Source organism: Danaus plexippus, chromosome 20, assembly GCF_018135715.1.
Source record: "Danaus plexippus chromosome 20, MEX_DaPlex, whole genome shotgun sequence".
Classification (NCBI taxonomy): domain Eukaryota; kingdom Metazoa; phylum Arthropoda; class Insecta; order Lepidoptera; family Nymphalidae; genus Danaus; species Danaus plexippus.
In genome coordinates, this window is record NC_083550.1 from 4,384,361 (window position 1) to 4,405,871 (window position 21,511).

The 21,511-nt window shown below is 30.0% G+C and overlaps 1 protein-coding gene and 2 long non-coding RNA genes across 5 annotated transcripts; 2 read left to right on the plus strand and 1 right to left on the minus strand.

Annotated features, from left to right (window-relative positions):
- Nucleotides 1-1,049: 1,049 nt before the first annotated feature.
- Nucleotides 1,050-14,827, minus strand: LOC116773873 (probable serine/threonine-protein kinase kinX). 3 transcript variants are annotated; one of them, XM_032666421.2, is made up of 4 exons: nucleotides 14,687-14,827; nucleotides 8,240-8,279; nucleotides 2,133-5,071; nucleotides 1,050-1,725 (listed from the first exon to the last, which is right to left on the minus strand). In XM_032666421.2, exons 2-4 carry the CDS (start codon nucleotides 8,276-8,278, stop codon nucleotides 1,617-1,619), a joined length of 3,087 nt encoding a protein of 1,028 aa, XP_032522312.2. In that variant the 5' UTR covers nucleotide 8,279; nucleotides 14,687-14,827; the 3' UTR covers nucleotides 1,050-1,616. The 3 variants fall into 3 exon arrangements, with proteins under 3 accessions (XP_032522312.2, XP_061379857.1, XP_032522311.2); XM_061523873.1 differs by lacking the exon at nucleotides 14,687-14,827 and adding an exon at nucleotides 14,563-14,579; XM_032666420.2 differs by lacking the exons at nucleotides 8,240-8,279; nucleotides 14,687-14,827 and adding exons at nucleotides 5,371-6,116; nucleotides 6,266-6,423.
- LOC133319438 (uncharacterized) lies at nucleotides 6,162-7,050 on the plus strand. Its single transcript, XR_009753051.1, has 2 exons — nucleotides 6,162-6,339; nucleotides 6,437-7,050. It is a non-coding gene; the product is annotated as an uncharacterized LOC133319438 (long non-coding RNA).
- On the plus strand, nucleotides 14,782-20,167 carry LOC133319439 (uncharacterized). Its single transcript, XR_009753052.1, has 3 exons — nucleotides 14,782-14,913; nucleotides 19,326-19,474; nucleotides 19,997-20,167. It is a non-coding gene; the product is annotated as an uncharacterized LOC133319439 (long non-coding RNA).
- Nucleotides 20,168-21,511: the final 1,344 nt, after the last annotated feature.

The following is a 21,511-nucleotide window of genomic DNA, read 5'->3' on the forward strand; positions in this document are numbered from 1 at the left end:
TTTTATAAGTGAAGAAGTGTCAGTGTGACTATCTAACTGTCCGTGTTTGTGAAGACAAGGAGAAGTCTTACTAAGGGTACTGTTTATACATTCAGCTCATAAAGACTGTTTCCACGACGTTCCCCTCATTAGTTCACGTGAGAGGTGTTTCTTTGTTCCTCTGTTGTTTTAAATTAACTCCTTTGAGTAATTTGTAAATGTTATTTAGTTTTCATTACGCTCTTCATATTTATGTATATTACGATAATGGATAATTTGTTTATTAAATAAATGTCGTTCTTATGTATATGACTGTTAAAAAAAATATCATATATTAAGGCTGGGAGTATATAAATTCAAATAACTGCTTAACATACATGCAACCGGCTAATGGATGATAAATGAAATGTACAGTTAGCAGACCTAGGTTATCACCCTAAGTGGGGCGTTTTGGTGCAGAGAGCGTTTCGTTGTTACGCGGCTGTAAAAAGAGATTTTTACGGTTGATGGGGCCGGCGTTTATCCTTATTTGCGACTGTACGTGACCAAGAACCTGCATTTGATTTAACTAAGAGGATTTAAAAATGCTGACGAATTTTATGCCGTGGCAATTTTTTGCTTAATATTGTTGGATGCGCGGATATTTTTACGTTTTTTTTTTTCACATTTGCTTTAAATGTGTTGCGGAAAATTCGTATGAGATTATGGCTCTATGGTCACATTGGGATACGAATATAATGTGGATTTATATAATCAATACTCAAAAAATATTGCTGATAGAACCGCAACAATAACAAAAAAAAAAGTTGTTTGTTACTTTTTAGTCATAAGTCAGCAAATAAAATAAAACGGTCAGGGAACCTTATAAGCAAACTTTTTGAGATTCAGAGTGCTTACATTCTGTTGCGGTAAAATATGACCATGACCCAAAAGTTTACTAAAGACGAATGCATGAACTTTTACTTGAAGTAACTCGAATCGAAGTTTTGTTGTAAATCATCGATTCCATTGTGTTGTTTCGAAAATTATACTGTAACATTTTTTAAGTAAAAAAAAAAAACAAAGACACATACCTTTTATATTTATTAATAAAACTCAACAATAACCCACAAAGAAGAGAATATAAAAACAATATTGTTATGTGACCCATGCACTTATATGAAATTATTATTGCAAGAATTGAGATAAACAATAAATTAGTTTAGTTAAAACGAAGCGAACGGGTACAAAGGTGAACATAGTAACGTGTTTTTTCACAAAAAGACGCCATGAAACACTGTACTCTATATACACATGAATAAATGACAATGTAAATTTAACATACATTTACTTAATTATTAAGACATGAAAAGACAAATTAAACAGTCAAAGTTAGTTTTTACATAAAATTATCACGGTTGAGTTAACAGAAAATATAAATAAAAACGATATAATTATGTATTATTAGAATAAAATAAGAAATTAAACATATTCTGTGAGTATTTAGAACTTAAAAAAACCTAGTATAAAATAACATTTCAAAATATAAATATACCTTCTCCTTGGAAAGTATACGACTTGTAAAATTACAATTTTCATTATTTTCGATGTCCCTTATATATAATTTGAGTCTTGAAAAATTATATTAGTGAGTAATATTAATCTTCGGTGCCAGTGATCCATTGCAGATACTTGAAAGATCTTGATTGAACCGGTGGGGCTTTCGAATCTACGTGGATACGAGGTTGAACATATGCAGGTTGCTCTCTGAAATATTTTAATTACATGCAATTGCATTAAATATGTGATTTATATTGTTTTCCAATATTCGACTTGTCATTTGAGATTCTTCAAGAAAAGGGTAAAAGGATATTACTAAGATATGGCGTTCACCACCTCCGACTTCATTTCCAACTTCCCACTGGTGGAATGACAGTCAAGCACTATCCAGACGAAATTAATACAAAACAAACCATTTACGTATTAAATTATTCCACGAAATTTTGTAAATTTCAAACTATCTATATATTTCAATCAATATTCAATTCGAAGAATGTATTATCTCTTTCGATATTTATAATTAAAGTATTTATGATTCCAATATTCATTATTGATATTCAAATAGACATGTCAAAGAAATACATTAAATAAAAAGGGATATTGTTATACCCTACCTAGGTTCAGCAGAGGCTCGGGCTTGATATGCAGGTACGCTCGGATTGTGATGTGGCTTAGGATGAATAATGGGATTCATCGTCTGGCTCTGTACGGGCGGATGCTCGGAGGGCGACATGTAGCTATTTGGATTATATCTGTCAACTGATACTCCACGCGGTGGTCTTGGCAGAGTGTCCACATTGCTCTTTACATATGAACTTTGTGGTCTGCCACGACCTAAAGTGTTTGACCTCGGCCATTCTTTTGAACTAGCATACTCTGGCTCGGAACTTCTCTCACGCCATGATCTTGGTCTCAACGTCTGCGTCCAGCTTGTTGGCGCGGGTGCGTTATAATCTGCCGGCGCAGCATACTTAGAATCCTCCTCCCAAGGAGGTCTAACAGAGGTAGTTTCAGACTGCGTTGATTGAGTTTTCTCAGTGAATTCTCTTAACTCTCTTCTCCATTGTGGCTCAACTGTTTCTGCGGGTTCGTTGTTATCGTAGTAATATTGAGGAGATGGATCTGGTTGAGCTTGAAACTTTGACTCCACGGGAACATACGTACTCTCAGGGACTGATATGTAACGCCTCTCATATTCGCTGTAATAAGTTTTTCGACCAGGTAGTCTCGGTGGATCGGCAGTGGTCAGAGGCTTGACAAAAGATTGATTTGGAGCCGGAGGAACATAAGATGTAGGTGCTGGTTTTGAAAATTTGCTTGTTGGTTTAGGTTTCCAACTTGGATTTACATTAGGAGTATAAGAAGGAGCAGGTGGTGATGGTTGGTAGTAATTTGTATTATTAGATACATAACTTGAATCTTGCTCCCAAGGAGGAGGTACGTAAGAAGAGCTTAACTGTTGCCTCGAACTTTGATAACTTTCCGTTGATTCCTTCTTTATTGTCGAGTAATGGTCAGCTTGAGGAATAGTCGGTTTAGGTTCATATGTACTGCTCACCCAACTTGGTTTTGGGGCGTAGGTAGTGTAAGCGTTATTTTGATAATTCATAAATTTATTATGAGAAATATTTTCTGTAAGTGATGGCGTAAATTCAGGCTTAGTTGCGTATTGTGGTTGTGACAATGTTTGATATTGGGGTTGCCCTTGAGGCTGTACTTGAGATTGTGGCTGCACAAATTGTTGCGTTTCTAGTTTATTCCACTGAGGAATTGGTGTACTTAATGTTGGTGCCAATGTGCTTGAAATTACATCTTCTTTCCTCGTATTTTGATACCACTGTTGATTTTTCGTAATTTCACTTGGCTTAACATTACTCACAGATAAAACTTCAGATTGTGGTTCTTGTAACCACGGAGATTGTTCATGATGTTGTGTAGACTGATAATTATTGTGGTATACATCTGATGTAGGTATTTGGCGTTCCATACTCAGTCTTTCCAGGAGCAAACTGTGGCGTCTTTCAGATTGAGGTTCTGATGAAAACACAGGTTGGTATGGTTTTGACACAGGTTGTGGTGATGTCAAAACTCTGTCAGTAGTTTGAGTAAAATATGTGTTTAAGGTTGGTGGCTGTGCTATCTGTTCATAAGCATGGTCTAAAATTTTTGAAGTGCGATTTACTGTTACTATGTTTTCGATTCTATTAAATTCGGTTTGAGTACTAGCTCCAATTGGCTTGCCAGTTGTGGTTGTTATAATTTCGGTGTGAGACTTCTTAAAGATTTCTTGTGCTGGTCCAATAGGTTTTATTTCAACATCTTCTACTTTTTCTAGTGGTACAGAAGGTTCTCTCAAAAATCCTATTTTGGGTTCATATTCTAAAGAAGTTTTAATTATAATTTCTTCTTTTCTTTCATGTCCTTTATTTTGATCGTTGGATTCTAATGGTTTTGGAGATATAATATTTAAAGGAACATTTTCAATATTCCCATTTTGTTTTTCTTCTAAGGAAATATCATTATTATTTTGAACTTCATTACTACTTAAATCAACTTGAGCATCCGGTACACCAACTCCTTCATTGCTAGCAGATGTTTCATTTTGTTTCATTTCATCTTGATTTTCTTCAACTTGTGTATGATCTTTTTCACCTTCTTCTTCAGACTTTTGTATTAAATCAGTTTCAGATTCAACTTTATTTTCAGATACTGCCTTTTCTTCAATATCTTGATTTTCGACCTCGTGCACAACTTCTTCATCTTGGTTTTCACTTTGATTTTCATCTTGTTCTTCTTTATTCTCTAACTCTTCCTCTTCAACAGTTTCGTCGTTTTCCACAATTTCTTCTTTACTTTCAATTTCTTGCTCTTCTATATCTTCTTCTATATTATCTTCTTGATTTATAACATCCTTTTCATCTTCAGCCTTACAGTCATTGCTTTGGATAGTTGAAACTTTATTTAATATAACTACCTCTTCAGTACTAACGTCCTCGGCATCTGCTTCTTCCTCTTCTTCCACTTCTTCAACTTCTTCTATCTCCTCTTCTGATTCTTGCTCTGGCAATTGGCTTACTACAACTTTTTTCACCATATTTTTCTCAGTCTTCTCTTCACTAACAATTATGTGACCATTTTGTTTTTTTGATATTTGCGACAATTCTTCTTCATTGTCATCCTTGTTCTTTTCTACGGATTGTTCAATTTCACAATTATTTTCATCTTCCTCTCCATTTTCTTGAATAATTTCTTCCGTTTCTTCTTCTTGTTCTTCCTCAAATTCCTCTGAATTAGTCACAGCTTTCGGTATTGTTTTTGTTTCAGTTTTAGTTGTTATTTCAGTTCTTCCATCAACAGTAGTCTTAGTTGTGGTAGTTTTAACTTCCTCTACTGTGCCATCCGGTAAAATTTTTTTCACAATATCCACAGAAGTTTCTGTTTTAGCCGCAGATTTTTTTGATGGTAATTTGATTACAATTTCAGCTTCGGTATCGCCGTTATGTTCTACTTCATTTTTCGTGTTTGTTTGTTGCTTGACAACTCTAACTTCCTTCTGGAATCAATATATAAAAATATTTGTTATGTATTTGTTATTATTAATATATTATAATATTCTTACTAACAATCATAAGCAAATTTTGAATCTAATATTTAATACAGTTAGTTACATGAATTCAAGACAGATTCAACGTTCCATATTAGCGATATTATATATAGAAATAAGTTATTGAACTCACAATAAAAGGTTAGATCGTTCTATGTAACCCTTTGTTTTAGAGATTTATATTTATGCTTAACATAGAAAGAAAACAGGCACGTAAGTAGAATAAATGCACATATATTCAAATCAACCTTTTCGTCATCACTGTCTGCTTTTTTTTGCAATGGTGAAATGTTTAGCATCACGGGCATTGTTTTGTTACTTTCGATCGTAAATGAAACATCCTTTTTATTATCGTTTTGCGTCTCTTCATCGGACAACAAATTCGTAGTAACATGTTTGTCATTTTTCCCCACACTGATCATGTTATTTGCTTGCGTTGATTGTACTTTATTATATTGTAAATCTGAATGTAACTGTTTATTTGTTAATAAGAATTTGCTCGCATCTTTTTCATGATCTGGTAGACGAAACGAATATTCATTTGGTTTATCTTCAATATCATACGAAGACTGTTTATTGTTCTCCATGCTGTTGTTTATCATAAATGTCGGAGGATTATTTACGCTTTTATAAATAGAAGCATTCGATGTATTGTCAGCGTTTAACTTTGGCACATTACTTGACTGTTCTTTAGGACCATCTGGATTACTTCTAGTTCTTAGCAAAGACTTCGGATTGGCTGGTAAGGCAAATGTAGGAAAAACCTGTACTGGTAAGCAATTGAAATTGGGTATCGCGTTGGACGGCATAACTGGTGGAGATTTTAATGTCTGTGCTGGTTGTTCAGGAACTCCTTGATTCATGGCATTTCTCATTAACCTTTGTGCCATTCGTTCCGACTTTATTTCGGAAAGATCCAGACCTCCAGGAGTATAAGTAAATGGTTTACGTTCTTTACTCATGGCACCATGCAATGCTGATGGTGGATTCATTGCTGAAAGGGGTTTTACGAAAATTTACTGCCAATGATTTTTAAAACACAGTTAAATATAGCTTATCTCAAATGTATAAATACTGTTGGAAGCTCGAACATGATTTGGCAAATTGACAACAACAGTAAAAAAATAGAAACGAAATACTCACTGGAAACCGTAAGATCAAATTATTAACTTCCTGAACGGCTACTGTTGAAATTTCACCAACTTTAATCTAACGAAGTGAGAAACACGTAACTTTTATCCACATCACTTACAAATCTTTTAAGATTAATGAGTTAAAGATGTAAAATTAACTGATCACATCGGTTAATTATAGCATGGAAATCCTGAGCCAGAGCCAGTACATACGTTGGCGGGAGGCGTCTAGCGCGGTGGGCGCGTGCGCCGCCTGACGCCTACTGCCATCTGCCTTACTGCCGTCATGTATTTTGGTCGCGACCCCAATATCGGCCGTCCCGTCTACAATTTGTCTTTACTAAATAGCTACAACAATGCATATTTAGCTCGAAATTCTTTTTTATTATATTTATCATACATTGATCTGTACTTTAAAAGCACATTTCATTTTCTAATAATGACTTTATCTATGTAATCGTAAATTTGCCTTTCTATACAAATAAAATAGGTGTAGACGGTTGGTGCAATATGTTTTTTATATTTTTTAAATAATAAAAAAAATATATATTTATAAACATACACGATAGTAAAATAGTTTCAGTCTAAAATATATATTTTATAAGCACAACATATATTCTATAACTTTATTGGCTCTATTCCAAACAATAAGAATTTTGCACAATAAGACACAAGATTCTTAAATATGTTAATTGTGGAAACGATTGTTTATTCTCTCGATATGCATGCGACACGCTTAACTCTTTATGTATTGTAATATGCAAATATTTATTGAATAAATAATAAGAAAACTAATGTCCAAAATATAAATATTTAATATTTGGTTAGGAATTTATGTTTAACCACACGTTCCATATAAAAATTATAATTTTAATTCAATCAACCAATTGTGAAAATATTTATTTTTGTAAGTATATTCACAATCATAATTCATGCTAAGCGAGTTTATTTCAATTTCCATATTTAAACGATATTATTTTCTTTGGTTTCGTCTAAAGAGTTTGCCAACAAAACTTTTTTGTTACACCTTAAATACGTTTGAACTTTGTGAATGTCAATCATTTATGATCATAGCGTATGCTGAATTGAACTTATACTCGTAAGAGTATAACTTCATAATGTAATGTTTATCTATCTAGTTATAATAACTACTGTATTTTTCCGACACATAAAATTTTTCTTATGAAACTGCATATATTTTGCATATTTAGACTTCTTGTCAGTCTTGTCTTCTTGTATTTCACTTCTGTAATGCCTTGTCTTGCATTTTTTATTTGTTTTCATGCCCGGCCACTATTACTTTCCTTTTGCCTTACATTCTTCGGAGTTAACGGAGATTTGGTCAATCAGATGATATAGCCATTCTTAGTGATGAGATCACCAATATACTTGTCTTTTAAAAGATCCCTTGATATTTTTACTAATAATTTAAGAAAAAGAACAAGATTCTAACTTAAAAATCCTGTATAAATATGTTGCATTGACCAATAAATAACAAATCGTTAGATTAGAAGAATTTAATACCAATTTTAATAGTCATAAAGATGAAAATAGCTTAATATTAATATTTTAATGTTATAGTCGCACTCTTGAAATTTAAAATTAATGATAACGTTCTCACGACTGTGATCCTATAGCAAAATTTTACGATGCAAACAGAAGATATGGCTGATTCGAGTAATTTTCCAATACATTGCTATGAGATATTCCAATAAAGGTTATAACAAGGTCTTCTTAACACCATTCCGTAATTTTTGCATGAACACCCATACAAGAATCGTTCGAAAACCTTCAAAACTTTTGTAATATTAGGATTCTGGCCCAACTTCTCTGGGATCAATTTTAATTTTAAATTTCAACCCAGTCAGTCGTTTCAAGTCAACCGTTTCACTTTAAAAACAGGCTAATCCGTGTTATAAGGATTAATGCAACAAGAAAAAGGATAACGCAATAAAATGTAATTGTATTTTATTTGAAAACTTACTTTCGTTTCTGTTTTTGCAATCTCGGCTTCAGTCTCCATCCTGCGAAGTGGAAAACAACATTATTTTATATTCGGATACAATGTTATGAAGAGTAAGAAAATATTTCAAGTAAAATACACCCGTATATCATCTATGAGTTTGTCTTGAACAGAAATTGAGAAATGCATTATATGGAATATATTAACAAAATGAACAAAATAATGTCAATTTTTTTTATGAAATCATATTTTCAGATTTAACTCGCATGTAACAAAAATATTAATTTGCTTTGCGATTAAAATTATATACTTCATGTACAGAAGAACGATCAGTGAGATTGTTTAATTATTTATTAAATTAATGTAACGTCTTATGTATATAATATATAATTTTATTTTCAGTTTATTATTGAATCATTAAAATGTTTATTCGTTGTATATATGTACAATAAAACTTACAGTTGAGCAATTAAATACATACGAATCTTAACTTATTGAAGTTACTTGTTACTCAATTAATTATAGTCAAATCATTTTGTACTGATAATAATAGTGTAATATACAAGCAAATAAATAATTTAATTGGACAAATACATCCATAAACAACTTACGCAGATATCGTTTGTGCCAAAATACGTAAATTCCTAAAATTATAGCTCTAATAATTCCAATGGTATACATTTGCATCCAAGAGCCATAACATCGAAATACTCTAATCCTATATGAACTCTATGTATATAAACATAAGATTCATTTTATAAAATTTTGTTTTTATTTTTTTGGTAAGATGACTTGATACATGTCGCTTCAAAAGTAAACTTATTAGTACATATATAAATTAGATCATCCCTCTACTAATGTTTAAATTCTTTATAAATGACATATTTTTTATATTCTGTCTATAAAATTTCCTAAATTCACTGAATTAATATGAAAAATTATAACAAATTAATTTACATGTTATAAATGAAATGCTTTTAATCGAAACATCAAAAAATCATTAGGCATCAATCCAACTGCTCAGCCCGTAACCAGTTCAAAGCTATTCAGCATCCATGCAATGACGCCTGTCATAATAAACTACACAAGAGCATATAAAAATAGACGTTGCACCAGATTTTTATATCGGAACTATATTTTTCTCGTTTATTTTAAATATAGATTTAATTTATTTATAAATTCAGAATATCATGTAACTGACTCTATATTAGGTTAAAAGGGAATGGTTTCCCGAAGTCGAACAAGATATTACATGAACAGTACACCAGAAAAGCTCTTTAAGATTAATGAAATATAAACAACAACTAGTCTTCACTGGTTACAAATTACGTGTCAAAAATATTTCAATGATTTTTTTTTAATTAATTATGATTCTCTGTGTTATGATTTATAAAAATTAAAAATAAATATAAAGCAGTAGGTACACCTATAAAACATTCACTTACTTTTAAAATGAAAACTTTTTGATTAGATTCTTACGTATGGTATAAAGCTGATATTCTTTTCAAAACAAAATTTATTATTAACAACTCGTGAAACAAAATGATTTCGTTATTTTTAAACATCATCATCTAAATAACGTTTTAGAATTTAACATCTGCTACCTTCAAAACGGAATGAATCTAGCTTTAAATATTTTTAAATGATCGAGGCCAAACAAGTATCATTAGAAAACCAACAACTCACATTCATATAACGAACATATAAATAATGTTAAGATAATATAATAAACGAAAGTAGGAAAAATTACAAAGAAGCTGGTATATATTACAATAATATATAGATATTTCATTATTTGTCTGTAAAAAGGCTTACACTGTATAGCTTGACACAGATTATATCATAATAATTTTGTAAACTATCTTTATTATCTAACCAGCAATACAAAAATATTTTTAAAATTAATTTAATCACACATATATATTTTTTTTAATCAAAAAGAGGCTTCTTATAATTATAAAAAACTAGTTGGCCAAAACATTAATGTATGTATTGCTTGTACACCGTCTCAACAATTAGTATTACGTTTTCCAAAGTAAATTATTAAGCAAGCCCTATATAATGAAATTTGACTTCACATACTTTTTAAACATTCGAGTAGCAATGTGTGCAGACAAATTTTATTTCATATTATTCTAATATGGAAGCAACAGTAAACTAACATACTTTTATGAAATAACACGTTCCAATGATAGTTTTCTTCAAATCCACACACAGCCTTCCATATTTTAAAGCAACAGTCTTTTAAGCTTAACTTTGTATACTTAATAACGACTGCTTTTATAACTCGATGAATTTAATAAAGAATATTCAATAAGAAAATTGGATAAAGATATCATATGTTTTTATTTTATATTTGGAAAGAATATATTTTTTATATAAATGATAAGTATTGTAGATATGTGAATGCATGTATGCGGATGCGCTAATCATATACTAACATACATTTTTATGTTTTAACGATGGTAAACCTGAAGGTCTGGTTACTTAACAATAACCAGGGGATAGTAGGGTCAGATAAAATTGCTATAAAACCAAAGTATAATTTATATATATATTTTTTATCAAAGTTTTACTATTATATTATTGATATTATTGATGTAATCACTCAATAAAATTCCACAATATTTAATAATTTTGGAGTTTCGTTCATTTCAGTACCATATACTAGAAAGCAAGAATTTTTGAAGTAGGATTTCTTACTGTTCCATTTGGTGATTACTCAGTTTACGTTTTCCAGAAGCCTGTATTATCGTTGTCTGCAGTTACAGCTGTATCAAGCAATGTCTTCTTTATGAACTATTACTAGGAACTTAGAAAATAGAGTAAAATCTTTCTATAGAGGTTCGATGTTGTAATAAAAAGCCTTTTCTAGGAATATATCAGTTAAATTTGAACAATCCAAAAATTACATAAAACGTTTATTTGTTTGTTTTCTCTACATATTATCTTAATATGTAGAGAATTTGTAAAGCAATTCTTCTATTGCGATAATCTTTGAAAACTTAATCTACAGTTAAATTTGGAGCGGGTTTTTTTTTTACTTTTTCTATTACACTCCAACTAATACAGAATCATCAATCCGCGTTGAGCAAGCTTAGTAATTAATGCTCTCAATGTAAGAAGAGGCCTTTACTCTGCAGTGGGCACCGACAGGCTAATGATATTTACAGAATTGTCCGCAGACATTGAACAAACATCAAACCTATATTGAAAGATATTCAACATATTATATGGATTAATAAAATAGAAATTATAATGTTAAATAAAATTCAATTTAAACTATTTCACAACATGCGGCTTCCAACATCCATCTCAACGAGGTATGTTAAACTTGAATGTGGCCTGAAATTGTTACGTTAGATTGAGCTATGTTTATCACTATTTGAATAAAGCCATCCAGTATCCATACAGAATGACCTTGGTTATTTAAGACATTCTACATCAAACCAAACATACAAATGCATTAAAGATGAACCCTTAATTGAGACATATTTTGATGATGCTATGCATTATGTGTTCATGACATTTAGAGAGCATACATTTATTACTTAAGGTCATGTGATCTTGGCTTGCGTCCCAAAATATAGATCTCAATAATAACAGTAAATTTTTATGGTTACCGAACAAACATATTCTCTTCATACGTTATATATATGGTTTGAATTTCACTATAGAATTAATTAAATAGAAAAAGTAAAGGTCATTAACACTTGGCAGGTAAACCGTGGGTATCGGCTTTCACTTGTGACGTCATTTTGGCCCATCGCCAATTATCTTAGATGCCATTCAACAAAACTATAAATCTATTAATACATGTTTAACAACTGTCTGAAATTTTATATTAGGTTTAAATTATTGGTACTAGTGCATGATATTCATTAAAACCGTGGAAAAGTCTTATTTTCCTAAGACAAGATATTTTATATGAAATTCTTACACGAGACTGAGAAATAACAAATAACTGAATCTAGATCATGTAAGTTGCAGAATCACCTCACCTTTTTCAAGAACTCGTCTTTGGTAAAGCATCCGATAAAATCTTTTGATAAAAAGTTCCGTATAAGTCAGCTAAGATAGAAATCTTTCATAAAAATATTTTTCATGTTCACTTAATTCACAAATATGATCTCTATGTAATACTCATATTTTACCAAATCTTACTTGAGATAAATAAAGTTAAAATTATTGAGGTAAAACATTAACATATACAAAAAAAAAATGTATTTATTACTTTAACCCAAAACATGGGATTCAGTATAAAGAATGGAAATTCTACAACGTTGTGATTCCAGAATTCTAATACAATAAATTCAGTAGACAATGCTAAAAATCTCATGAAATTCAAAAAGAGACATTAAATGACGCAATGTTTGGGATTTCCCTTTACCTGAAGGTATGACGTAAGTCATGGCAAGTGCTTACGTTGGATTTTAAATAATTTACGATTCGCTAAATTGATAAAAAGGAAGTTCCTCGCAGAAAAGCCTGGAAAATATATAGAGACATCTATTATTTTGTACATTATTATGTAGAGATCAACAGTATAAGACTTACTCACTATTTTGTTTTAAGAAACATAATAGCGATTATGCAGGAAATTTTTTCTCTTTTAATTAATTGTATGAGTAATCATTAAAAAAAATATTGAAAAAAAAAATTGCGATGGGATCAGTAAACTACAACTATTGAATAGTTATATTTCATCTTAAAAAACGTGATATTTGTAAAAGTATTTACCTATGTGAATATATTACTTCAGCTAAAAAGATTACGCATGATTTTTTTTTTTCTGTTAATTTTTAAATCACGTGTTTATTCCCTATAGACACTGGAAAACTAATATTCATATACCAGGTCCTTGGTTTACTTAGAATAAAAAGTAACCTACTTGATGCTAAAAAGCATATGACTTACAAAATTTTTATCTTAATCCCTTCAACATTTCAATTATATATAATTTATATTTTATTGTTATAAAAAAAAACATTTAACAACCGATGTATATATGTTATTTTAAAAATAAAATATGTTATTTCAAACGTGTATTTAAATCATGTTAAACTCTAAATATCACAGATAATTACATTCTGGTCGGGAATGTAATATTAAATTATTTTGATTATCTCTTGGCACCCGCCAAGTGAAATAATGTGTATGACAATAAAATATCTTTCTGTAAAATTTCATTCAATCTTGTGGCGATGTTTTGGTTTCTGTAAAGTATTTTCAAACAGAAAACATGTAACGTACTGGCTTTATGAGATAAAAAACCTCTAGCGTCGTGCAAACGCAAAATAAATACAAAGACGAGTTTATCATTAGAAATTGTGGTGATAAAACTTTTTTTTTGCGTTGTTAATTTCTGAATATTATAGACATAACATCAAAGAGGATTTAATTTTACCAATAAACTGTTATTCGAAATGTGGTACAGTGTAAATTTGCTAGTTAACATTCAGGATAAATTCAAAGTCGAAAATAAATCAAACACGAAGAAGGAAAATTCTTTTACTTGGGTATATTGTCGCAAATAGCTCAATTTACAAATACCTCGCATTCATTCCTGATGCGGATTCGTTGACTTAAGAATTTTATATGAATTGCACGTACAAAAGTATTATTCTTATGACTATTATTTGAAAATTGTTGTTATTATTAACAGTTTAACATTTATATAATGTATTTCAGATAAATCTTTTTAGTACTTCCATATATTTTTTGTGAAATTAAAATCTTCAAATTTACTCTGACTGTAGAATTCGTGTGAACTGTCCAACGACATTAATTCTTTTCTTACCCTTATAGATTTTTATGCATTTTTACTATTAACATCACTAATATTTTACGTTCAAAGTTTATATTATATGCTATTATTGACATTTACGATAGTATACTAGATTTAAATACTAGTTGTATAGTGACTTACAACTTTAGAAACGATAGACATAAATCAATAAAACAGTTAAATTCAATACCGGGCCGTTTAAAATAAACTGAAAATAAATATACTGCATCGGACTTGCGACACGCAAAAGTTTCTTCACAACGCCCACACTATCATCAAAAATAATGTCAATTTTCTTCGCGACTATTCCTTGACGTCACCCCTTTGGTATTTATCTCAAAAATCCGACGTAACTATTAAATATTAATCATCAATCGTGCACCAAGTTTAAGTTGCTGTTAAATTCAACACGTGTTCCGCTCACCTACATGAAACTAAGTTAGTACGAAGTAATATGATCAAGTAATAATACAGTGATAAATTTATGCAATAAAATCTAACTAATAACTTTATTAAGACATTCGATATACATGTAACTCTACATTCGTTGACTCACATTTTTAACTATTCAGCGCGTTAATGTTAAAGCGCGCATGATGACTGAAGCTTTTGTTATCTATGGAGTGTATTATAATAATAGTGATAATGACATTGCGAGGTGACCCAGGTGTTCTACCCACCTGCGAACAGTCGTCAACCGCTGCGCGCGCGCACCACACGCCTCTTATCCTTCAGACTGGCCGTTTCCCCGAACCGACGGCAGCGCTCCACACGGGCTATTTATAAGTCGCTTATAATTTTATTGTTTGAGCTAAATTCTAAGGCGACAAGCTCCGCCGGACGCAGCACTTTGAATGGAGTAGGAAATTTCTGAACTGGAGATAACGCAATCACTATATTTTCGAACGTAATATTACTTTGACATTATTTTTTATTGGTGATTTATTTGAATTATCACAGTACATCAATCTTCCCACCTTCCACTGTGAATGTTGTTTTTGTTAAATTATCATATTATTAAACACTTTGGTACTTGTGTCAAAGCAATGCTTTTTGAAGTGTCTAAGAAATAATATTTTATACGCGAAACGATATTTATATATCAAAGTAATTCCATGATAAAAACATAAAAATATACATATGTATGTTGTCACAATTTCCTCGTGACATTAAATAATACGTTCAGTTCGTTATATCAAAAATCTAAACCACAATACACTTGTTAGGAAATCGACTGTCGTGGTTCCTGGACCGATAACTCGACTTGCCGCGCAAATCATAGCACATTATGTGTCAAAAGCAAGCGTCATATTCCATAAATTCAGCAATGGCGGCGTCATATGCTCTTTACTATTTTCTTTTCTTAACCTTTATTTATGGCTGACTTTGTATGTGATCGATTTTCTTAAATGTAGACTAAATAAATATGAAAAATATTTTTTCTTGCATAATTAAAGTCAAAAAATCAAATCAGTACATTTTAACCAAACGCCCAGAGATCAATTTAGTAACGATTAACTCGATATTATCACGAAATTTACAGATATTTAAAATAAAAAATGTTGATAAATAAATTATGAGATACATACAATTGTTCCTTAAAATTACAAAAAGAACTCATTCCCAACATTAATGTTTATTGGTGGGATAAATATAGTCTTGATTTATGTTGGCGGCTAAGCTATTGGCAGTTATTGGTGAAATATTACCCGCAGTTCGGAAATAGGACTGAAATTTTATATAAAAACTTTGGCAATTTAAAAAACTATATTGTTTATGAACTCGTTTTGGTATATAAGCCAATTGTTTCTGGTCACTGAATTATTATCACAAATAAATTTTTAACCCAAGAGCAACTCGTGATTATACTTTTTTAAACGTAAATTGATGTCAACATAGAACCCAACGATCAGTACTTTCGTTTTATTTCGATTATTTTTTCAATACATTTTTTTTCAATAAAATTAAATATATCATCCTAAACTTAATCGATTCATAAATAGTAACTGTTTGCTTACATACGTAACCATATGGTTTTGTGTACAGATTTTTGATACAAAAATTATCGACTTTAGCCAGACCGTAAAAGACTAATTTAATAGACACATTATATGTCGTATCTGATAACAGATAAAAGTGTCCATTCTTTATAAAGTTCTTGGTAGATTTAAATAATGATTCTGACCTACACCTTCTTGTTACTTTGTCTGCTTCTCAGTGCTAATTAAAATATAATTTATTACGTTGTATTTTCTAAAATACCACTGACTTTTTATTACGTCAAAGATATGCTGAAACGTAATTCCGCACTATAGATGCTTCATTCAACTTCCAGAAAGTAATTTTTAACATATTAAGTATATTATACATTTATTAATAGTGGCGCATCTGATTTGAACTATTTTTAGTAGTGGGAATGTTCAAAAACATCCGGGATATAAAAAACATATATATAACTTTGTATTAGAATACGATCATTGATTTTCTTAACGAAACGTTCTTAAATTTATTATATTGCAACGGAACGTTAAAAAAATATAAATATTTGTATTATTCTCCACAAATACATGCAAGGATCCGCGTAGAGACAAAGATGAATTAAAATAGAGAAATGTGTCAAGAACGAAACTCCATGAAGGTTTAAAAAAATTTATCATCAAAAGTTTAGTGCGTGTTTTATTATTGTGGCTGATCGTGAAACGGCTGCGAATATTACACGATGACGTTAGCCATTGAACGTCTCACGTACAAGAATAACGTCGGATGTGTTGTTTACGATCGGATTAGTTGAGAAATTTTAACAGACTAATGTTATAATGTGAATAAAATTTTAATCATTATGTGTATTATATTGGCGCGTCCGATGTTTTCATTATAATTATGAATAATATACGTAAAATTATGATAATTTAGTTCCATGCAAATTAATTCCATTTTGTATTTGACGCAACAACAAAAACGGTTCGATGGGTTAAGGAAATTATATGAAATATAAAATTTTTGTATAGGGTATAACATTTGTCTCCTTTTATCTATAACTGTTATTACATTTGAATAATAATAATAGCAGATTAGTCTCACATAAAAACAGGTTAAATTTTTATTGCCATTGCTTATTATACAGTCAAATGAACTAACAATTAATTAGTATGATAGTGGAAAACTTCTGTGTTTGTGCTAGTTTGAAAACTGTATGAAGTGTCACAAGGCACAATATTCATTTATTTGTCGAATACAATAGTTTTAACAAGACTCTGCTATTCTTCATCGTCTTCTTTGGAAACAAACGCGATGATGGCAATAAATTGAGAACACAAAATCTCATAAGTCATAAATTCTAAAAATTTCCGTCTCAATAGTCAAGTAATCACAGATGCAATATGCAATTCAGGGTAGATCTAGACTGAAAATATTGTTATATATTAATTTACTATTAGTTCGTCGATGGATACTGATTGTTCGCAAATGTAAGTAATTGTAAAAATGGATCAGGCTACGGTAACAGTGCCTTTAATATTAAAAAATTTACGCTCGATCCCGAACTTTACTTACTGAAAATTAAACACCTTTTCAGTTTGAAAGGTTTTTTACTATTGGAGAAAATTGAACTTGTATGTAACACGTTTCTTTATTTGATCCTCAATCTGTAAACATCTAAAACAAAAATTAAAAATCTAAATAAAAGCACTGAAAAAATATATTTTTTATAAATGAAATCTTAATATAAAGGGTACCTTCGTCTTTTTTTTGTATATTTTTTGAAATAAAAGTGTATTTTGGTAACTGAAATTGTCATTCTGCTAGAGTAAATAGAAATGTAAAGTTAATAAAATATATATAGTAATTATTTTACGGTTGGCAAACATGTCGAAATTATTTTAAAATACGAAACCAACAATTTTCCGATTTTTATTCCGTCGCTTATTTTCTCTCCCAGTACAACAACTTCACATAAGAGGAACATATTTCAATAAATTTTCTCTTTAATTATTAACTAAATTAATTGAATTTAATGCCCATTGGTTATTTTTTTATTTACAAGTCACTTATATTTTTCTTTTCCTTCCAAAATAGTTATAGAAAATAACTTACTTAATGACAATAGAAAATATATTAAAATTTAATTTGACTGACTCGAAGTTAAGGAGAAGAAATAATTAATTTATAGCGAGTATATAATTAAATAAAGCTGGCAAACCTCATATTGAGTTTACACCCAACAAACTAGCAAGTTGGAGTTCTTCAAATTGGTAACCGAACACTCTAGTGCCTGTAATTTCCTAGCAGCGCTTGTTTCTTGCTGATATTAGGTAAGCACAAGCGTTTAATAACAATTTAGGAACGGTCATTGAAATATATTAACACTCAAGTAATTTATAATATACTGGAAATACTTTAAATCTTTTCATCTTTCAGACCTTAAGAAATATATCATAAAATTTTAAGAAACCCACCCTTATGTATGTATTAAATAAAAAAAAATCTTTATTCTATTAAGATTTTTTTTTACATTACTGTTAAGTAATTTTATCTGTAAAACATTCGACAACTAATAAAGGATCGAGTCATTCATTCATTATTACACCCGATCATTCATTCATCATCCATAATATTTACTGACTTTCATTCATTCCATTCGCAACAAATGTCATATTTTTAATTATGTGCATCTTTAAACCCCTTATTTATGTATACATAGAGAATATTCAAAGAGATAAAGAGAACACACAAACTAAACGTCGACATAAAATATTATTTAAATTGCTCAAATAAAACTGAGAGTAAATAAAACTTTTTATTAAAATTTACGATACAGACTAAACAAAGCCATCAAAAATGCCGAATACTAAACACCGCTATCGCTAACTCCTGTGTAATGCGCCGCCTGTTTACGATCGCATCGTATAGATTCGTTAAAGAATTTCACAATTAATAATTTTTCTTTTAAGTAAAAAAAAAAATTAATATTCAAAGCACGCAAATGACATTCTTTTTCTTTGCCGTTTCGTAGCGAATAAATTTTATTGTTTACCGCGATTCAATATTTAAAATATTTCCAACTACAAAGTTGTACATTTATGCAATGTTTATTCTGTACAGCGGGGAAACGGAGAGATTTTATCAGTATAAATTTAAATAATTCGCAACAATTTACAGGATAAAATATAATATGAATATTTTTATAACAATTAAAATTCTTACGTTTGTCAATCTAGTTGACGATTTGAAGAAATAATTGACGGAGCATTGATATAATTCAAATTATTCTCAAGCCACGACAAACTGACAAATTGGTTCTTTAATCGAGCTTTGTTTCAGAATGCGCTAAAAGGTTTTCCATGCAGCTTCCAAGTTTAATTTTTCGCTATCACTACCTCGCAGCCGGTTGCTGCATTCATCAAAGTCAATCTGCAAGTACATTTGGTGCGGGGAACGAGAATTTGAAAGAATTCAATGTTACTCTGTCGGTGAAATATGTTTAGAATACTATTTCCTTTCCGCTTTTATTAAAACTATTTTAATATAATCTTAATTCTTTAAAAGGTATTTTCGTTGCATTCTACCAAAGTTTTATGCTGACCGAATGCAACTGTGGCCTCAAAAAGGAACTTGCAATAGTTATATCAAATAAACTTTACTCACAGACAAACAAATATCCTGAAGTTTTATCGTAAAATAGTCTAAATGTTTTTATTAGCCAGCATTATATAATTACATTGGTACAACGCCAAACATTAATGCAATGAAAGAGTAAATTCAGCACTATGACTGTAAGCAAAAATACATTGTGTATTCTTGTCTTCATTATAAAGTTATGTAATAAATAATTGAATTTTTATCAAGTCAAACACAGTGTCAGGTAGTGAGAAGTTAAATAGTGAGACACAGATAATACTCAACACTATAAAGTTCTAGAAAACTTCATAATAGATACGTCTGAGGATGAACGGTCGTTTATCTTATTAAAAATGATTTAAATCATATAACAGAAAATTTTTATTTAGATTCCATAAATACAACGGAGCCTGCACTTTATTAGGAAAGCTGTAAAAAATGTCTAGATTATACAGGACATAAAAAGACCCTTTCACAATATATGCGTGAAGACGGACATAAAATAGGAGAGCCTGATTATTCTTTTTTTATATAAAATCATATTAATCCGCTTGTTATGTTAATATATATGTGATAAAATTTTATTTCTTTAAATGAAATTAAATCAGAAACTATCAGACAAATTTTTAATAATCACCAGACTTTACGATCACAGATTTTTATTAGTTGCATTATATTTAACTTCATTTTAACCAGTGACAATATAACCAAAACAATTTTTAGTCATTCATAACAACTGATTGTATTCAATTCAATGTTTAATATGTAAAACTACGAAACAATATTTATTTTAAAAATTAAACACACAAACATTTGTAATTGCGTATAAAATTTAATAGAGTTAAAAATAGTTCTCGAGCAATAATTTTAATATTATGAACTGTTATCTTGTGCAACTAATAATTATTACCGTTTGCGTTTGCGTATTGATCTGGTTCGGGTAATTTGATCTCTCGAAAACTACTAAACCGATTTTGATGGCATGTGATATATCATAACTGATAACCAAAGTTACAAATCTGTAAAATAATAATTTATTAAAAATATTAATTTTCTTCCATTAGAAAAGAGACATATTTATTTTTTTGGTTCAAAAATCTTTTGACGCAAAGACTGTTGGTAAACAGTTAATGCCGTAAAACTATAAATCAAATGAAATTAAAACAGATCACGCCTAACCAAACTGTGCATAATTCTGTGTTGCCATTAATAATTACTGCAATATATTTTTATATTAAATTCACACATATACAAGCGATCTACCATCGTAGTGAACAAGGTCAGTGCATCCTATTTTAGTACGTCTTACGTAAATAAGTTACATATGCGTGTTTTTTCACGAGATAATTAGTTTTGTTTCCTGCTTTCTTTAGTCGTCACGTTTCTGTTCATTTTTAAAATAAATCTCTTTCTTCTTATGTTTGAAAAAAGACTTCTGTACAGTAATTTAAAGTTTTACCGTTTCACTAAATCGAATATTTTATATATTTTTTAAAATATTACATTTTCATTAATCAATCACAAATATATCCGAAACTTTTCGGTGACTGTATTACTAGAGTAATAAGTAAGACCTTTTTCTGTCAACCATAATTTATGAATAAAACTCAGGCCTTGAAAGTAGAGATTATTTTTCTTAGGTTTTCTGTATAAATGTCGTATTATAAAGAACGTGAAACAAATTTGATAAATATACATTATTTGTAAGCCAAGTGACAGTCATTTTTTCGTAAAGTCCTTAGCAGACTAAAACGGTGTTTAGAACTTTTTGAAGTTGAAAATGTCTGCCAAAGTAATAATTCATTCATGTCTTACTTGCTATGATATGGGCTTTGTAATATTTAAACTTAATAATAGAGAGTTTATTAAAATTGTAGACGAAGGCATTT